At 41.2% G+C, this 20497-nt stretch overlaps 1 protein-coding gene across 2 annotated transcripts in view; it reads right to left on the bottom strand.

Moving 5' to 3' along the window:
* Window positions 1-272: 272 nt before the first annotated feature.
* abhd18 (abhydrolase domain containing 18) overlaps window positions 273-20497 on the bottom strand; it is a 74515-nt gene continuing 54290 nt past the window's right edge. The window contains exons 8-14 of one of the 2 annotated variants that reach the window (XM_034598798.1): window positions 16360-16498; window positions 14145-14234; window positions 12419-12520; window positions 11810-12042; window positions 11408-11544; window positions 8047-8209; window positions 273-732 (exon numbers count right to left, since the gene is read on the bottom strand). In XM_034598798.1, the coding sequence (XP_034454689.1) occupies window positions 681-732; window positions 8047-8209; window positions 11408-11544; window positions 11810-12042; window positions 12419-12520; window positions 14145-14234; window positions 16360-16498 (916 nt within the window). In that variant the 3' untranslated portion in view covers window positions 273-680. The remainder of the gene's footprint in view (window positions 733-8046; window positions 8210-11407; window positions 11545-11809; window positions 12043-12418; window positions 12521-14144; window positions 14235-16359; window positions 16499-20497) is intronic. The other variant, XM_034598799.1, reaches the window with a different exon arrangement.

The raw sequence follows: 20497 nt of genomic DNA, 5'->3' as shown, positions 1-20497 counted from the left end.
CATAAAGAAACATGTCTGACCAGATAGTCACCTTGAATTGCATTCTCTTGGCTCCCAACTCTACTGTGAGCAACCTTGGAGTTATGTTTGACCAGGAAATATGAGAAACATATTTCATAAAAAGGACAACCTGAAAACATAATGCCTCTGACCACTGGCCATCATGGAGGCATCAAAACACGATATATAGAGAGGTAAATACTGAAAGTACATAAACTGAGTAGTTACTGCAATTAAAACGCAAAACACAAACCATATGAAAAACAATCTTATTGGTTGTAAATGTAACCACCTTATATGTTTATCAATGTGAATCATTTATAATTGTATTTGATAATATATAATGATGGTTTGCACTGAGCACTGACTAATTTCACACTCTTTGATGTAATTCCCAACATGAGTATCGTATTCAATATTTTCATCAGTATTTCTTGACATTTAGTATTTATAATATGTTATATTAAGCAATGTAAATCAATCTATATTAAGTGCATAACAGTGTGTTGAAATTCGTAATATTAAAGGGACTGTTATGTGCGTTTGTCCCGCTTTCTCCAGGTGAAATATCCATGACACTGTAAAGCTCAGGCACATCTCGTCTCAGCAGAATTCAGGCCTCTGCGAAAATGATGATCCTGGTGTTGTTACAGGGTGGAAAGAACTTCTGCTGGCCATGGCTAGTTGGGATACTTCAGGCTGAATCTGTTGAATGCATCATATATCGCCTGTCTGGAAATAAAACACATGCAATCAGTTTCAGTCACTGTGTCATATTTGTTCTATTGTCTGACAACAGAAACTGAACATTAGCTTTACATTGAATTTTTCTGCATTAAAATACTGAGTGTGAGCATCGACAGAAGGAGAGAAGCAAACAGATAAGAGGCTGAAACCAGCGGACACGTGGCAGGATTTGAATAAAAGGTAATATGTCATTTAGCACATTAGAACAAATCAAATGACTTCAGTCAACACCTCCTAGGCACATATGGATTACGATTTTCTGCTGAGAAGAAATCAATCAAAGCTAAAAATGTGACCATTTACTTCTACAAAACAGCTATAATTCACCAATGAATCACACTACAAAGGAGCCAAATATGAAATGTGTTTCATAAACTACATAGTCTCAGACACTTTCACTACCTCACAAACATGATATTAGACATCACACAGAGGGATTAAAAAATGATGGAAAGGTTGCACGTGTACAAGTGGGTGCAGTTGATAACATACTATTGCACAAGCAGGGTATGTGTTTTTACAAATACACATTGTTGCGCATTTAATTTTGCATTGCTCTTCAATGTTAACACACTTTAACTTGGTTGTGAGCTGCAAGTTGATATAGAAAGCCAAACGTCCAAAAAAATGTTAACGTGTCAATGTGTGTAAATTTCACATGTATTTGAGCCATTTGGCTACTTGCCTAGTTTGAATGGTTGACTGCAGAGGTTAACAAAAAAGGTTAAAAGATTTTTGTAAACCCAGGAAGAGTTTCTAACACAATCAGAATCGGGTTTATTGCTAAGTAGGCTTACACATACAGGGAATTTGCTGTGGTGTGTTTGTACAATATAAATATAGAATATAAAAAATAGGAAACACTGTGTTTCTGTCTCTGCGCTGGGGTCCAAAGACACTCTGAACGTAACAGAACAAACTGGCCAGCTATGGACCCCGCAGACTCAGACTTATTGAAACAGCATGACCAGACCCTCAAGGGATTAGCATGAATTCCACCAGAGTCATGCTAACCCAACTACATGTACAATTCAACCCAACTCCGGGACCATCATCAGAGGAACAGTCAGCCCAAACGCGGCCGTTCCTTGTCCTCCCCCCGTGATTTACACATTCCCACGCCCAACGCTATTCCGGTGAGTTGGGGTCTTGCAGATGAATTTTGCTCCAGTGCTCCCTCGTGTTTAATTACCAACCTCGCAAATACACATCTGACGCTTTAAAAAAAGCTTTTGTCGTGAGTCTCCTTTCGGGTCGAGCCACTCAGTGGGCCACTGCCCTAAGGGAACGAGACTCGCGCTTAAATTTTTCATTTGGTCAATTTCAACCTGAAATGAAGAAAGTCTTTGACCACCCTGTTAGGGTCAATCAATCAATCAATCAATCAAATTTTATTTGTATAGCCCATATTCACAAATCACAATTTGTCTCATAGGGCTTTAACATGGTGTGACATCCTCTGCCCTTAACCCTCAACAAGAGTAAGGAAAAACTACTTAAAAACCCTTTTAACAGGGTAAAAAGAAGGTAGAAACCTCAGAGAGAGCCACATGTGAGGGATCCCTCTCCCAGGACGGACAGAAGTGCAATAGATGTCAAGTGTAAAGGAGAGCATCACCAAGATAAAGGTTTTAGCAGCATTGATAAGGGTAAACATTTTGAAGCATAACTGAAGGTCAGTGAATTGGTGGATTAATGTCATTAATGGTCAAGTGTCTGAGGAGAAATACTATGTATCGAGCAGTCCTGCTGCAATCATAGTCTATGGTCAGCAGCCAGCAAGATCATGATCCACCATCAAGATCGGATGCCACTATAGTCCACAGTCATTGTCCACTGCCGCCATTAGGATCCATCATCAGCTGCCACCTCGGTCGTGGTCCACCACCAGTATCAGATGCCAACACGATAAAGGATCTGCCTTCATTATCACGATCAGCCAGCACGATGCAGAATCCAAGGAGGCAGCTAGTCGCTTGCTTACGCTCCGACAGGGAACACGCTCCGTCGCGGTCGAGTTCCGCTTCCTGACCTCAGAGAGCAGCTGGGATTCGCTCGCTCCAGAGTGTATTTGCTCAAGGTCTTGCAGATAATATTAAGGATGAATTAGCCATAAAAAAGGACACAGAATCCTTAGATGGATTAATTTATTTAGCTATCTGGTTGGATAGTCGCATTAGAGAGAGAAAAAGAGAGAGAGAGCAGGTCGCCTGCAAACCCCAGCCTCATACACTAAAACCTCACCCTGCTTACTGTCACCTGCTCCATTACCTCACTCAACCTCTGCTGAACCCACTGAGGAGCTCATGCAGCTGGGGAGGACCTGGCTCACTACAGCAGAGCGTTAGAGGAGATTTGGAGAAAGGTACTGCCTGGCCAGCCTGGCCACACCTTCATCCAGTGTCCAAACGGCCAAAGATTAGGCTCATCAGGCAGAGGAGGCACCCTGTTGAGCCAGACCAGCTCCTCCATCAACAGAACCCCGTCCCGAACTCTGCTAGACGCTAAGATCATTATTAATTCTCTCTCTTTCCCCCTCAAGGCCCTGGTGGATTCAGGCGCTGATGAGAACTTCATGGACATCTAGTTTCTCAGAGCAACATCCCTCTCACATCCTCTTCCTGAACCCATAGTGGTAAATGCCTTAGATGGCAGACACCTGGCTTAAATCACCCACAAAACCACCCCTATTACCCTGATCAGTTCCCGGCAACCACCAAGATTCAATCCAATTCCTAGTCATTCCCTCTCCTCACTCACCCCTGGTTCTAGGTCAACCCTGGCTGCAACTCCACAATCCCCACTTTCACTGGAGACGTAGCATTGTAGTAGGTTGGAGCGTACATTGTCACTTCAACTGCCTTAGATCAGCCTGCCTGTCTTCAGGTTCCCGTCACTCTCCTGTTTCTAAAACCCCGGACCTATCCCAAGTTCCCTCAGTTCATCACGTCCAGGGGAGGTTTTTAGTAAAGACAAGGCCTTTACTTTACCCCCTCACCGACCCTACGACTGCGCCCTCAAACTACTCCCCGGTTACACACTCCCATCCAGCAGGCTGTACAACCTGTCAAAACCTGAAAGAGACACCATGGAACAATACATTCAGGAAGCGCTGTCTGGAGGACTCATCCGACCATCTTCATCCTCTGTAGGAGCTGGATTATTTTTTGTTAAAAAGAAAGATGGCTCCCTGTGACCCTGTATAGACTTTTGAGCCCTCAATAATATTACAGTTAAAAACAAGTATCCACTGCCCCTGACAGACTCTTCTCTAAACTAGACCTCTGCAATGCTTATCACCTAGTCCGTATTAAAGAGCGCGACGAGTGGAAGACGGCTTTCAACACCTCCCTGGGGCCCTTTGAGTACCGGGGGATGCTGTTAGGCCTCACTAATGCCCCTGCTGTCTTCCAGAACTTAGTTAACGATGTTCTCAAAGACATGCTTAACCGCTTTGTGCTCGTGTACCTAGACGACATCCTCATCTTCTCTAGAAATCAGCAAGAACATCGGCAGCACGTCAGGTTAGTGCTCCAGAGACTTCTGGAGAACAAATTGTTTGTTAAGGCTGAGAAATGTGTGTTCCACACCCAATCGGTTCCTTTCCTGGGCTACATCGTTGAGAAGGGACAGATTAAAGATGATCCTGCCAAGGTGCAGGTGATGATGGAGTGGCCCATCCTCGAGACCCTGAAACATCTACAATAGGGCTGGGGCGACTCGTTGACGTAATTGAAGCAAAAAAAACCACTCACGATCATCTAGCATAGGTTCCCAATAGTCGGGCCGTGGCCCGGACCGGACCCAGAAGCCGTTCTACACGAACCCAGACACTGTTTTTAAATTGTGACGGACCGTTTCTATACTATCCTTATGGTAGTCTTATTTTAACCTGTGCAGCTTTTTTCCATCTTCACTGAACCAGAGAAAGTGGGAACAAAGAGGAAAGTTAAAGCTTTTTAGTTGTTAATGTTTGTTGAGAAAAAAGAAGAAATGGTAAAAATTGAACTTGTTTATTTTTTCTAAAATTAAGCACTTTATTTAAAGATGCCTTTTTCAAAAGCCCTTTATTTTAATTTTTAAAAGCAAACCTTATTTTAATTGAAATGAGAAAAGAATATTTCTTTTATTATTAGAGTACACTTCAGTTCAGTGTAAAAATGTATAATAAACATTATTGAAATACTTTATTTTATTTGTTAGTTTGTCAGTTTTTGACTTCATACAGACTTTGATACAACTACTATGCTACTTCAAGATAATTATATTGATAGACTGCTAAACTTGAATTTACAGTATTGATATTCCTCCAGAAAGTTACTTGAGTGTTACTTTATTTATTTTGTTGATGGACAGCTTAATGTAGATTGATATATTCCTTTTACTTTAATGGACCAAGCTCTTTCACAAATTTTATTTGAGAGATATGGGACAATAAAGGCAGATTAGCAGTTCAGACTGGGCTATTTTTTGTTGTGGAATAATCCCTTGAAGTGCATATTTTGTTTTAAAGTTTAAAAAATTTATTTTTGATAAATTCATTATATTAATATATTAATCAAGTAATAAAAAATAATCGTTAGATTAATCGAAAAAATAATCGTTAGATCAATCGCTAAAAAAATAATCGATAGGTGCAGCCCTAATCTACAACGCTTCCTGGGATTCGCTAACTTCTACTGCCGATTCATTAGAGACTGCAATAAGGTAGCCACAGCCCTAACCAGACTCACCTCACCTGCAGTTCCTTTCACCTGGTCTCCTAACGCTGACAAAGCATTCATCTTAAGACTCTGTTCTCCACCGCTCCAGTTCTCATCCACCCAGAACCTTCCATTCAGTTCGTGCTAGAAGCTGATGCTTCGGACACCGGGGTTGGGGCCATGCTCTCCCAACGCTCTCCAGAGGATGGCAGATTACACCCGTGAGCCTTCTTCTCTCACCTATTTTCCCCAGCCCAATTATGATGTGGGTAACTGTGAGCTACTGGTGGTGGTAGTGGCAGCACTGGTTGGAGGGGGCGGAGCATCCCTTCATCGTTTGGACTGACCATGAAAACCTAGCTTATCTCCAGTCAGCCAAGACATTAAACCATCAGCAAGCTCGGTGGGCTCTGTTTTTAGGAAAGTTTTATTTTACTCTCACCTACAGACCCGGTTCCCGCAACCAGAAACCAGATGCCTTCTCCCGCCAGACAGCCCCTGAGAGCCCCAGCAATTCCCCAGTGTCCATCCTCCCTCCTTCGAGTTGTGGCAGTTTCTTTCTGGGAGGTGGAGTCCCAGGTTATGGAGGCCCAGCAGACTGACCCAGGCCCAGGTAAAGGTCCTCCTAACCGTCTCTATGTCCCTGTCCCTCTCAGATCGCAAGTGCTCCTGTGGGGGCATACTTCAAGACTAATGTGCCATCCAGGAGTCGAACGCATGTTAGAATTTATCAGACGACATTTCTGGTGGGCTACCATCGCCCAGGACACTCAGTCCATCATCAACGCCCGCTCGGTCTGCGCCTGCGGTAAGAGCTCTCACCAACCTCCCTCTGGACTGCTTTGACCTTTGCCTATCCCCAGCCGTCCCTGGTCCCATATTGCTGTGGACTTTATCACTGGTCTCCCTCCATCAGCAGGTAACACCACCATACTCACCATTGTGGATCGTTCCAAGGTCCAAGGGCGTACACTTTGTCCCTCTCCCCAAACTCCCTTCAGCCCTGGAGACCACTGACCTCATGACACCCTTTCCAACTGCCTTTGTTTCACTCCCAGGAGGAGGAAGTGGCCGCCCCCTCCGTTAAGTCACACCCGCGCCACTTCGGTAGGATCTAGAGGGAAGCCAGGGCAGCGTTGGTTCCCACGGCTGCCAGTAACGAGAGGTTGGTCACCCGTCGACGCACCCCCGCTCCCACATACACGCCAGGACAGAAGGTATGGCTGTCCTCCCGGGACCTTCCACTCCAGGTAGAGTCACCCAAGTTGGCCCCCCGATTCGTGGGTCCCTATGAGATTGAGAGGGTCATCAACCCAGTTACTGTTCGCCTCAAGCTTCCATCCGCCCTCAAGATCCATCCCACTTCCACACTTCCCTCATCAAGCCTGTCTCCACCAGCCCTTTGAGTCATCGCCAGTTCGTCCACGAAAACAGTTTTTATGATTTTTATGAGTAAGTGTTGGGAAGGGAAAAAATAAAAGTTAACACTTTACATCAACCCACTACAAAACCTTTCAGTGCATTACTACAACAACAATATTTTTGTTTAAAGTCAACCTTTATCAAATAATTTATCAGAGAAAAAAACTATTTAACAGCAACAACATTAATGAAAAGTAAAATTCTTGTACAAAAGTCTGAAGTGTTTATCACTTTTTCTGCATTTTGAAACCATGTGATTTAACCTTGGCCAGAGATGATACCTAATTAGATTTTTTTTCCTGGGACTAGCAACAGGTGCCTCCAGGAGTGAAGGATGAGGAGTGGGCCCTTGCTGCAATGGCTCAGATTTCAGGAGTGGAGGTTGAGGAGGAGGCTGAGGCAGTGGCAGCAGTCGCTCTGAATCCAGGAGTGGAGGATGAGGAGGAGGCTGTGGTAACAATGGTTCTGACTCAACAAGAGGAGGTTGAGGAGGAGTGTTTTTGCTTAACAATGCTGTTCTTTTTCATTCGTAGGGTTGGTACCTCTAATAAGAAGGGCTAATTTCCATTTTGGAGGCCTCTTGCCCTGTTGCCTTCATGTGGGACTTGATAATGGCTAAGCCTTGATATGTTTCAGTATTCAGCCTCATCCTGTCCTTCTCAATTATGTAATCCATCATGTTACAGGATCTTAAGATGGGGAATGGCATCTTTCCCTCTAGCGTCTTAAAGGGATGGTTCACCCAGAAATGAAAATTCACTCATTATCTACTCACCAGTATGTGGATGGAGGGTTGGGTGAAGCGTTTGAGTCCACAAAACACAGGAGTATCAGGGGTAAAGAGTGTTAGAGCAAAATCCAATACAATTGAAGTAACTGAAGACCAATTGAAGACCAAAGCTTCAGACATTATAAAACAGAAAAAGACACATCATCCCTCCATACTGTGTGGTGTCATCCAAGTGTCCAGAAGCTTCATTCATGTGTGCCCTATATTAGAGTCATTAACGGTATCTCTGCACTCTCCAAGGCTCAGCATAGTTGGAGAGAAAAAAAACTGCTTAAAAGTGTTATGATGGAAGGTAAAACCTGATTGATAGAAATCTGTCATAGTGATGGAGAACTTCCGTTCCTGCACACATCTTTTGCTCTGCACGTCAAGTAAGTGGTTTACCTGAAGACGTTTTGTTTAAACAGGTATGCACTGATGTGTCCTCCATTCAGATATCGGACTTCACATCCAGGCCAGATCTCCTGTAGACTGAGGACCCCTGTACGAGGGATGTAGGCATCCTTTTTGGCCTGGACTACGATGATGAGACCAGTGTCTACAGGGACTAGGACAGAGCGAAGAACACGTACCATTTATTTTCTACTGGGACATATAACCACACACATATAACCCCTCTTTTGGCCTCTCTTCACTGGTCATCATTTCAATATGGTAGGCATACCTCTAGTCATTGAGTGAATGACTCAGTTGTGCTGAGTCTGACAAGCTACCTCCACAAGCTGCAATTGCAATTATGGGTTTAGCTGCTATAAATAATATTATGAATACTATGAAAAGGAACATTTAACCAATTGCAACATGGGGACAGGACTATATAACTTAATTGGCCAACTTAAATTGAATTCTGGACATGCAAACTTGCAAATACACAATCTTACGTTAACTTAATTCACCCCACAAGAATCCGGCACAATGATTGGTTGAATTCTTCTTATGCCAGTTTGCTTTGACAAATATTCTCTATCATACAGTAAACCAAAGCAAGCATCAACAATTGCATCATAATTCAGAAGAACCAGGAGCAAAAAGAGAGGGTTCATATGCAGAACCACAACAAATATCTTTTCTGGACAATCTGCATGTTAATCACATCAGTTTGGTTTAAAACATTATAGACATGAGTGATGGATTTTTTGTTTCACTTAAGAGATGTAACTGAACCAGTGCTGTTGTTGTGCCATTAATGTTGTTTTTCTAGAAATGAAATCTCAAATCCTAATGTACAACTAAAATCTAAATAGTTCCATTTAGAGTGATATTTGACACAATTTAATAAATGATAGAGAACAGTATAAGGAAATAGACATTAAAGCATACAGCAATGATTCCGAATGGTCCAATCAGAACCTTGTACCATTAATTTAGTCTTACTAGTTTGATGTAGCTTACTGTAACGGTCCCCCCTAGCCTGGTTGTGTGTGGCATCACTGCTAGTTACTGTTTCAGGTTTTTCGAGGTAAACAGCTGATTGGTGGCTCCCCCCTAGATCTGGAGCACCTGGGTCCAGTGCTCCACTGGGATACAAGGCTCTCAGGATCCAGTTCAGGGCTTTCTTCCCTCTTTCGCTCTCCCCACCAGTGCCTGCACCTGCACCTTTTGTTTAGTTATACTTACTTTACTATTACTCAACAACACTGCATCATTCACACACCACATGTACACTACTGCTGCCACTGACCAACACATTCTTATTATTATGTTCAGTTAATAGATTTGCTCAAAATAAATGTTATCTGTGCCAAATGAAGATGCCACAGGGTCTCCCAACAACAGCCAGAGACAAACCATTCACTTTTCAACATGTTTTATTAATTGAACTGGTGCAAATGTAAATTCCAAAACACAAAACGACAGCAGTTTTTGCTGGTCGCGGCAGTTCAGCTCGGCATGTGTCTTCTCAGGTGTGGCTCTCTGTGGCAGCTCTTCTGCTGCCTTTTGAATCCAGGGAGAGTTAATTGGCCAACTAATCTCAGCTGTGCCAATCAACTGTCCCTGTTTCACCTGGAGGTGCTCTGCCGAGAATTTTGGGTCCTTTCCTGTTTTGGTCCTGACCCATGAGCCGGGTTATGACATTACACAGACCATGGAAGACTGTTCATCACAGGTCTGACTGGTTCTGTTTTGAAAACCAACCGAGTTTAATTATGGGAATGGATTGTTATACTGGCCCTGTACATATAGATATATAGACTGCCACTTGTAATGTTCCTTATCGTTACCTGTTAAAGCTCTCTGTGTGAAGGTAACAATATTTGAGTAAATTTATTTGGAGTGGTTTCTGGGTCTGTCTGTTAAAGGTTTATTTTGTAAGACAGGGGTCTTCAGCCCCTCTGCAGTGGCTCCCTGTACAGTGTTGTGCATGTTGCGCATATTTTTCGCGAACGGTGAACTTAACGAATCAATTTTCATATGATGAACGTGAACGTCACATTCACGTAAATTTTTTAAATTATCATCGTATCAGGCCATCATGAAATACCAGGAGCGGGCGAGTGTGTGTGTGTGTGTGTGTGTGTGTGCTCCCAGACAGCGCACACACACACAGGCCCAAGGGCCCCCCCTCACTCGCTCAGAGAGACACACACAGTGAGATCAGAGCTCGTTCACGTGAAGCAGCCGGTAATTGACTTACCGGCTGCTTCTTAACAGTGGAAACAGTGAAAACACAGAGTTTCTCTGGTCACAGCTGCTCAGAGATCAGCGCCGCTGCATCTTGATCAGAGCAGAAGCTGCAGTTGGTTTGTACCGAGCTTCAGTTTCTGTGTCCGCCTCCAGTCTGACCTGCTCTCACTTTTTGTTTTAATATTTCGTCAACTAAAATATATCTTTTTAAACTATTAGGCTGCAGCTAAATGTTTTTATTTATTTCAAAGATGGCTACTTCTTATTTTATACATTTCCCACAAATATGGGGAGGACTCAAATAGGCCTGCATAGTTCTGTGTTTAATTTATTTCAAAGTAGGCCTACACATTGTGTATTTTGTTCTCCTCTTCATAAGAGTTTGGTGTTTTCCTTTGTTGTAACAGGTAAAAATAGCAATAAAATGTCAACAGTTTTCTTTATTGTCGTTCTATAATTTCATAAATGCAACAAACTATAGTTTTTATATATATAGTATAACTATATATAAAACCTTATAAGCTGTGTTATCAAATATGTTTTGCGGCTACAGACACATTTTTATTTGGGGGAAGAGGGGGCAAAATGGCTCTTTTGATAGTAAAGGTTGCCTACCCCTGGTGTAAGATAATAATCCTAGTGATGTCTTCACTAGTGTGTAATCCTCTAAATTGTAAAAAATATTGTTTTCTGTGGAGGTAGCTCGTCAGGTGAGAGTTAATTGGCACATCTGAGGTTAGTTGGCCAATTACTCTCCCTGCATTCAAAAGGCAGGAGGAGAGCTGTCACAAACAGGAGAGAAACACATGAGACAGGAAAGACAGATTGAAGAGACTGGAAAGAGCTGAGCTTCCAGGACAAATTTATGTTTGCCGTTCTTAACAATAAAGCATGTTAAAACCAGAATGGTTTGTGTCTGGCTGCTGTTGGGAGACCCCGGTGGCAATGTTGTCAGCTACAACATGCAACTTCCCTACTAGATGTCACTAAATTCTACACACTTAACCTTTAATCCAGAACCTCTACCAAAGGTATTTTTGTCTATCTTCTTTTCTCTGTCCTACGTCTGTTGTGATACAAATCAAAAATGCTGCTTGTCTGTCTGGACCATAAAACCTACCAGAGAAGTTGGCCATGTGTGTACATTCATCCATAACACCCTTCATGAAGCTTATCGATTCTCTATGCAAAGATGGCCGAAAGCATTTGGCTGAATTCCTCTTCTTCCAATGCAGTGTGCTCTTTGCATGTAGACTTCTAGGAAAAAACCAGATGAAATGAAAATAATATGAAAACTAAATGATAAAACGGTCATTGGAGCATCCAAAATTATGTAAATATTTGTACATATGTCAGAGGCCCTAATTATAGATTAGTACATCAAATCAGACAACATCTGCAATATATACATATGTGTGTGTATATATGTATATACATAGTTGAGCACGTTAGACAAAAGGAAAAAAGAAGTCACACAAACAGACATATGTAGCTTCGATTCAAAACAACTTATCCCGTTTACCTTGAGTCCAAACTTGTCCCACTGTTGTTCACTGATGATAACAGAAGGTCTTTGTCTCCATCTCTGCCCCCTTTAGGGCGTCCACCAATCAATGGGCCTTGTTCAACCTCACCTTCCCGTCCAGTCTTGGTGTACTGGCCCACTGATGCTCTTTCACCTCTAGACAGACCCAGAAGCTGCTCTATAGTGTCCGCATTCTTCAGAAGTTCTGTACCCATCCTTAAGGAATCAACCTGACAGACATGGACAAAGACCAAAAGACAGATTCAATGTACTTGATGATCATGCTCAAGTGTGTTCTAACCAAACAAACAAACAAAAAAAGATCTGTTTAATTTCATACTGACATGCAGCAAAGGAAATATTAACTTGCATGCTTGCAAAGCTAAAACAAGCAAATCTTGCTTTGTGACTTAAGTATTTGTTATCCTTGTCATAATTGATAATCTTTATTTGATTGATCCACCTTCAGTCATTTTGATTGATCAACTTATTTATTAATACTTAGAGTTTCTGCATTCAATGTTCTTCTCAAATTTAATCTGTAACCTTATAGCCAGTTGTATAATCCTGGTTGTGGAGAGTAGAAGTAAGTGAAGGATAACATACCCCACAGTACTCCAACAGGTGAATGATCTCCTCTTCATACACTGAGTTAATGGCATACTGCTTCTCCAGCTCTGTCCAGTTCACTGCTTTACTCAATACACCCTGCGTACGCACACACACAGACACACAGACACACAAACACCTTCCTCAGAATTCATTGCTGCATCTAAAATCTGAACAAATTATTTAGTAATGCTATCCTTAACAATATTCACATGCCTGTTAGTCCACTGAAATAGTTACCAGTCACTGTAATTGGTCCTCCTGTCCATACTGGCCATTAAAGGTTTAGTGTGTAAGATTAAGTTGAAATGGATCTATTGGCAGATACTGAATATAAAATAATCCATAGTGATGTTTTCCCTAGTGTGTGATTATTTAAATTGTAAAAATTGTTGTTTTCTTTACCCAAGAATGGGCCATTTATATTTAAATACTTTATAATTAAATCTGGAGCTGGTCCAAACTGGACAAACTAAACACCTTTTGAGTTTTTATGACAACTGAAGACTACCACAGGTTCTCTTTCATGTTTGGAAGTGGAGGGTGATGGGATGTTCAGCTGCAACATGTAACTTCACCACTAGATGTCACTAAATTCTACACACTGAGCCTTTAACTAATTTCAATGTAAGTGTACAAAGATGGCCATATGATACTGCAGCAGTTTGGGGTACAGTGGTTGTCCTTCAATCAGAATGTCGTGGTTTGATTCCAGTCTTCTGCATGCCTAAGTGTCCTTTGGCAATATACTAAACCCTGAATTGCTCCTCACAGAAAAAAGTGCTGCCCATAGATGCACTGTATGAATGTGTGTGTGAATGGGTGGATGGCAATAGACTGCTTTGTAAAGCACTTCGAGTGGTCATCAAGACTAAAAAAGCGCAATATAAATACAGACCATTTATCTGTATTATTGTCAGTCTGCTGGGTTTAGCAAGGAAAAGCTGTCCAGGGAATACCAAGGAGTTTTCATCACCCTGGCACACAAGTCACGTTTCCATCAGGCAAAACATGGCTCTTATACAAAATAAGTAACATGTAATAATATGAAAAGATGATGTGAAATGAGCAGTTCCTAACCCTAACCCAACTTTTTGTTGAAACCATGGAAAATAACCTTCATCCTTTGAGTACAATTTGTTCTAAGTTTAAAATCTAAGTTTAGAATTACTCCACTGGGATTGTATGCCTCCACGAACCAGTGCAGGTTTTTTCAAGATTTACATAAGGTCAGTGTGATCTTTGACCTTTGACCACCAAATTCTATTCAGGTCATCCTTGAGTCCAAGTGAATGTTTGTGACACATGTAATGATATTCCCTGTGGGCATTCCTGATATATATATTCAAACCAACACATGGTTATGTGACCTTAACTTTTTGACCTTTGACCACCAAAATCGAATCAGTTCATCTTTGAAGTGAATGTTTGTATCCAATTTGAATACATTCCCTCAAGCTGATTTTAAGATATCACATTTAATAATAGACATATTTTGTGAGGCTATCACGATCCTGACATTTGACTACCAAAATCCGAACAGTACATTCTTGAGTCCAAGTGAATGTCTGTGCCAAATTTGAAAGGATTCCTTGAGGGTCTTCCAGAGATATCCCCTTAAAAGGCAAAAAATGTGCGTCAAAAAATGTCCGTCATATTCTTGTGAATATGACGGACAACAAGAAAACATAATGCCTTCAACCAGATACAAAGAGTGTGTTACCGTGGTAAAGACACTTGAGGCAGTGGACCAAGACAAACAGGGAATCAGAGGGATGGGCTGCGGCCAGTTAGTCACTGCCAGGGATGCCATCTGGATACAAAGACAAAAATAGGTAGGATTTGGTATTATATGGTTTTTGTGTGTGGACATGCATGTAACATATTTGTAGGATTACTATTGCGCAATCCTTACAGCTTTGAAAAGACTGTGTGACTCAATAAGTGCCAAATTTATGCTGGGGTCATCATAACTTTTGCTTTTCACTTTACTTTTTACTCTTCTCTTTCTCATTTTTACACTTAGTTCATATCTTCTTTTCTCTTAGGTTTATCTTTTGAATTACATTCTCTTATGCGCGTTTAAGTAACTTAACAACATATCTCTTTTTTTTAGCCAAGTTATCAGCCAGCTGATGAGAATACTGCATCAAATGCTGGTTTTTGTTCATCTTTTTAAATAACTTCATCAAAACTTTGTTTAAATATTTATGGAGATCTTGCATTATATGACCAACGCCAATTTTCCACGAATTTTTATTACAAAGTCAAGCATACAACTTAATTAATCAGCGCTGGTTCCCACACCAACCCGTCAGAAATACGCTGACTGCATGCCTGCACCAAGTCTCATCCAGAGACCCAGTGCCAGAGGAGACTGCCTGGAGAAGAGGCCCCACAACTGCAACCACTGGCAGGTTAGCAGCCACCGAACCATGGTCTGAGTTCGAGCAGAGAAGGTCCACAGCACTGCGGCACTCATTTAAGTAGGCTCAATCCAATCATTCGATTCTGCTATTGATGACTGGGTCGATGTCGTTACCTGAATTATCACCTCTAAATTTACCTTCACAGAATAATTTATTTGCGCATTCCGGCATAGATTTGTTTACCATTAACTTTACCACACTTAAACATATCATCTTCCACCATTACTCAAATTATCATCTTTCAATTCCATTGCTATAATTTCAGATGTTTAATTTATTCCATTTTGCATATTCTTTGAGTTATTATTCTTGTAAATGTTCCCTTCCTTGTAGAAATTAGTCAATAAATCTCATATTTTTATATCTATTGTCATTATGTGTTCTTTACAGAAGCGTATTGCATTCACTTGAAAAAAAAAAAGTTCTGTTTTTCTGAGATAACTATCTCGGAAATTCCGAGATAAGTTCTGTTTTACTGAAAAAAACCAAGAAACAACCTGTGTTTTTCCGAGATAATTATCTCAGGAAAAACAGGGAAAAAAAAATATTTGAAAAACAGAGCTTTTTTTACATGCTTTTATTTTGAAAGTGAAGTTCCTGTATAGACGCGGACTTACTGTTATGAATCTGTAACTTCACAAAGGAAACGTTTTATGTTTTAGCGACCCTCCGAAGAGGCACAAGCTCGTTTTGAAGTGTGAAGGAAAGTAAACAGGTGTGATTTCGGCTGAGGCCTGTGACAGTATAAGAGAACAACACGCTCGGCTACATTAGTCTTTTGTGGTTCACTGTTATTTATACAGAAGGAGAGTCTGACAGTTTGAAGCGACGCTATACGTCATGGCGCTAATACAAGAAATCGTGCCAAACAAAAGACTGTCTAAGAGTGCAGCAGTTACATGCAGCCCGCTGAACAAGGGCTCTGTGCGAAACGTCCATGCAAAATGTTTTCAAGTGAATGCAATACGCTTCCGTATATTAGCGCCATGACGTATAGCGTCTATTCAGGAACTTCACTTTCAAAATAAAAGCATGTAAAAAAAGTTCTGTTTTACTAATTAATTTTTTTTCCAGTTTTTCCGAGATAATTATCTCGGAAAAACAGAAAAAAAAATTAATTAGAAAAACAGAACTTATCTCGGAATTTCCGAGATAGTTATCTCAGAAAAACAGAACTTTTTTTTTTTTCAAGTGAATGCAATACGCTTCCGTAGTTCTTTGGGAGTAGAGAATTGAGAGCCTTTGAATCGGGAATTCATGACTTCATAATTTTGCTCTGATAGGAGCTGGTGCCCCTTTTTCATAATGAGTGCAAAATTATTATAACGCTACACAGGAAATGCAAATTCTAGTCAGTTGTATATGTTAAAAAGGTGCTGGTGACTATGGGTTTTCAGGATAACAAGCATGTTGGTTAGTTGTGAAGAGGAATACTGGTGGATTGTAGAGGTTTGCTTAAAAAGGATTAATAAAGGAAAAGACAGAATGTGCGCTTTTCTGAAGACTCACATATCCTCCCATAGAGATGCCAGTCATTCCCAGTGGCCAGTATCCTCCTCTCTCCAGCCAGTGGAGAAGCACTGTTGACTCCAGGATCAATGCCCCTCCCATGACAAACAGGTCTGAAACACTGTTTAGACTGGACCACCTAAAATACTCACAAATAAAGTCCTTGTTCACTATACACTGAAATAATCCCATTTTTAGAAGAAGAATTCACTTAAAGTCTATCTTGGTCATCATCTCTGAGCAATTTGATGATGCCTCACAGATGACGGCACCTGTAATCGTCCTGAATTCACAGCAGTTCAAATGGGTTTAACCATTGCAAGAGAAAACATTGAATCACTCCAGATATTCGAATCACTCTACTTGCATAATCCACTACTTTGCATTTTCCTTATGTCATTGGGCTGTATACAGTGCATTCAGCCACTAACTTTTTTGTTTTGTTGCTGCCTTATGCCACACCTGTCACAAGTTGCAAAGAAGGCAATGCATAAAATTGCAATATGAAATTCAATGCTGGCCCCTAGGGAGAAAACACAGCAGATATTTCCCTGTATGTTTTTTAATGTGAAAACAGAGAGCTGCTTGTGTTTTGACCATAGACTGTATATAAAGATGGACAACATGACAGCTCCCCAAAGTGTAGCCAACGCGTCTCGATTGCCACCTGGTGGCTGGCTGCAGCATGAGTCATAAACCCTGATCCATGTTCGCAGATGGAACATGGATCAAACAAAATAGTCAAAGTTGAACGATGGTTAATATTTCTAGAAATTGTTTCTGTCATCTTAGGTAGTTGCTATTGCACAGAATCTGACTCCAAATGTGCATATGTGTAATACGATATGTTTGTGAACAGATGTGACAGAGACGTGCAGTCTTTTCAATGCATTTATTTAATTCTGCTTGTGTGTTGCTCAATCTCTTTCCCACGTTCATACACACACATATGTTCTTATGTATCTGTATATTACAACTACATCTCCCCCTTTTAGTAAAGTATCACAATTTCTTAAGATATTTGTGTACTTTTCATGTCGTTCCTAATACACATGCTACATATAGATGTAATTACTTACTTGGATCGTAGGTAATCATCTGTCAAAAGTGTCCCTTGGATAACATTTAACTTGTGAAACTACCTTACTCATGTGGCATGTGATATTCTTTAAACTAAGAACACAGGACATCAAATATCTTTCTGCCTAGGGGTCAGAAGCGGTGCAGGGATTATTCTGCCCTGTATTACAGCAGCTCGATGCGACAGTTATTCCATTCTGATTGGGGCTTTAATTAATTTGCCCTGATCTTGTCGTTCTCCGAGTCTCTGGGGTGACCCTGATGTGGAATCTGTTTCTCTGTGTGGCAATTGACGATGGATAGAGGATCAATCAGCTAACAGCCCTCAGCTGCGCTGATACAGGTGGGGGTGCTCTCTGAGCCACCTCCATGCCCACAATCTGTAAACTTCCAGACGGTAGGTTGATGTAGTAAGGCCTTGGAATTTCAGCTGTGTTTTTTACCCAGACTCTTCCGGCCTCGTTCAACAATATCTTCTTGGGAATTTCCTTAAATTTGTTCTTAAAGGGATAGTTCCCGTGTAAAATGTATTCATTATCTACTCACCACTATGCCGATGGGGGGGTGGGTGAAGTGTTTGAGTCCACAAAACCCTTTTGGAGTTTCAGGGGTAAACAGCGTAGCAGCCAAATCCAATACAGTGGAAGAAATTAGTGAACTATCTTCAGACGTAAAAAAAACAGAAAAAAAACACAACATGCTTCCATACTGCTTGTGTGGAGTCATACGAGTGTCCAGAAGAAAGTTTTTAACCTAAATGTCCGCTGATATCTTCTGCTGAGTTGCATTTAGCGACCATCGGAAACACTAACGTCCACTAGTTTAGCCACTTCTGGTGGACTTTTATGTTTAAAACATGGTGGAAATGATATGTTATGTTTTTTCTGTTGTTTTATTACGTCTGAAGATAGGTCACTAATGTCTTCAATTGTATTGGATTCAGCTGCTACACTGTTCATGATGATTTCTTAAACTCCCAAATCAGGGACAGAGTAACACAAAGTGCAACTTACTCAAACTGCTTCGGGCTCGGATCAGGTTCAGACACGGGTTCAGGTCGGGCTCGGTGCACAGCGCTCTTCTGGGCATTCCCCGTCTCAGAGTCAGAAAGTCAGCTCGTTTTTCAGAATTAACAGACTACAATTGTACGGAAGATTTCAACTAAACTCTGGAAAGCAGGACCTAGCGATACTGCCAGTACTGTTGAAGATCTGGTGTGAGACCTTTTTTTTTATTAGGCCATTCTCTATGCACCAGGGCATTATCTGCATTCTGTGTGGTCCTGATCTGAACCAGCATCGCTTTGATGCAGGCAATCCGAGCAGGTAGGTCATCAAAGGCTCTGCTGCTCAGCAGGGAAATGAAGGGTTTGTGGTCGGTCTGTATGAGAAAGTCCATCCCAACCAGGTAGGACTGTAAAACGCTCACATGCCAAGATCAGCACCAGAATCTATTTTTCAATTTGGATATATCTGCGCTCTGCCTCTGTCATCCTGAGTGAGATGATGAGAATGAGAAAGCATCTGCTGCAACTCTCGTCTCTCTGTTTGGGCAGCAACAGTGGGCAAATGCTTTGAAGTTCCTCTTTAACTTTGTCAACCAAAGGGACACACGGTGTAGCGATGACAAAGCATAGGACTTGGCTCCCTCCTTCATCGTAATCTTGTACTGTACTTTCCATGCAGGCATCCCAAGCCTGTACAGCTGTTTGTAGTTTGCTGCCAGCTCCTGAATACTGTCAACTAGCCTCTGTAACTGCAGCGCCTTGATTGCTGGTAGATCAAGTAGAGGAGTAAATAACCAGTGTATGACAAACACAGGTTATGTTGTTGTTCGATTCTTGTATTCAATGACATCATTGAACTGTCCTCTCACTTGCTGGGTCCTTGTAGTGCTTTTGTTGCTCTGGTGAGTGTGATATGTTGTTGTTCTGAATAGGTGGTTGCTGGTATGGCTGTTTAAAGGTTATTTGCTCATTAATTTTCATTGTCTTTGTCCATGTTTTTTAAGTATCTCTTGTAGACACCTCTCCAAGGAAATTTGGCTCCATCTCCTGTTCCTGAATTGCATTCACTCAGCCCAATCTGCAAACGGGTGCAAAGTTTTCCATGTCTGACCTGGTCGTTGAAACCTTATTTTCTTGTATTTCACTTTATCCACTGTTGTGTCTATTTGGTCTGTATTAGTTGTCTCACGTACAGTGGGTTGCTGTTTCTGGATTTTTTCACGTCTGATTTTGTGTACTGCTTTTTCCAGTGGAAGTTCACTGTCCATCTGCAGGCCATGACATCTTATGACTACCCCAAACTCTCTGATATAATTTCTTCCTGCAGTATGCCATATTGACCATGTTCTGCTAGTTTATAAACTGCTGAAATGAAAAATTCAGCTTTTTCTGTTCCATCTTTTGTTTTGTTTTGCAAGCCAAATGTGCTTGAAATATCATCAGCTTTATCTCGCGTAGTATAATCTAATGAGTTAATCTAGTATTCTTTTTCAGGTGGATTTATGGAGAACAAGGAATCAATCTATTGCTCCATTTATATGCTTTATTATCGTCTGTCACTCAATCCTGTTGAGGGCAAGCAGGCTCGCATGGTGCTGTCCTTCTGCTCACAGCTTCTCACAGGCTCGCTAGCTCTCTGCTGTGAACTGCCTGTTAGCTTGCCTTGTTTAGTTGTTTCCGTGATTGTCTTTTGTCAGGATCTCCGACCTCATCTGTGAGCGAATTCAGCAATTATGACACCATGTAATACGATACGTTTGTGAACAGATGCGACAGTCATGCAGTATTTTCAGGACGTTCATTTGCCTAAGGTTCCATCATTTTACAAGGTCTATGGTTTAGACAAAATGTCCTAGCTTTGTTATTTAACAAAAAAGGTATATATTTCCCAAAGTGGGCTATTAAACAGACACATAGTAACAATTAACAATTAATTTGTTACCTCTTCAAAGAGGTTATGTTTTTATTGACGTTGGTCTGTTAGTAGGATTACTCAAAAACTACTGAACTGATTTAAATGAAACTTTTTGGAAGGGCTGGCTATGGGCTAAG

Source organism: Hippoglossus hippoglossus, chromosome 10 (assembly GCF_009819705.1).
Source record: "Hippoglossus hippoglossus isolate fHipHip1 chromosome 10, fHipHip1.pri, whole genome shotgun sequence".
Classification (NCBI taxonomy): Eukaryota; Metazoa; Chordata; class Actinopteri; order Pleuronectiformes; family Pleuronectidae; genus Hippoglossus; species Hippoglossus hippoglossus.
Note: the sequence above shows the minus strand (reverse complement) of the source record. Positions and strands in the feature narration are given on the sequence as shown.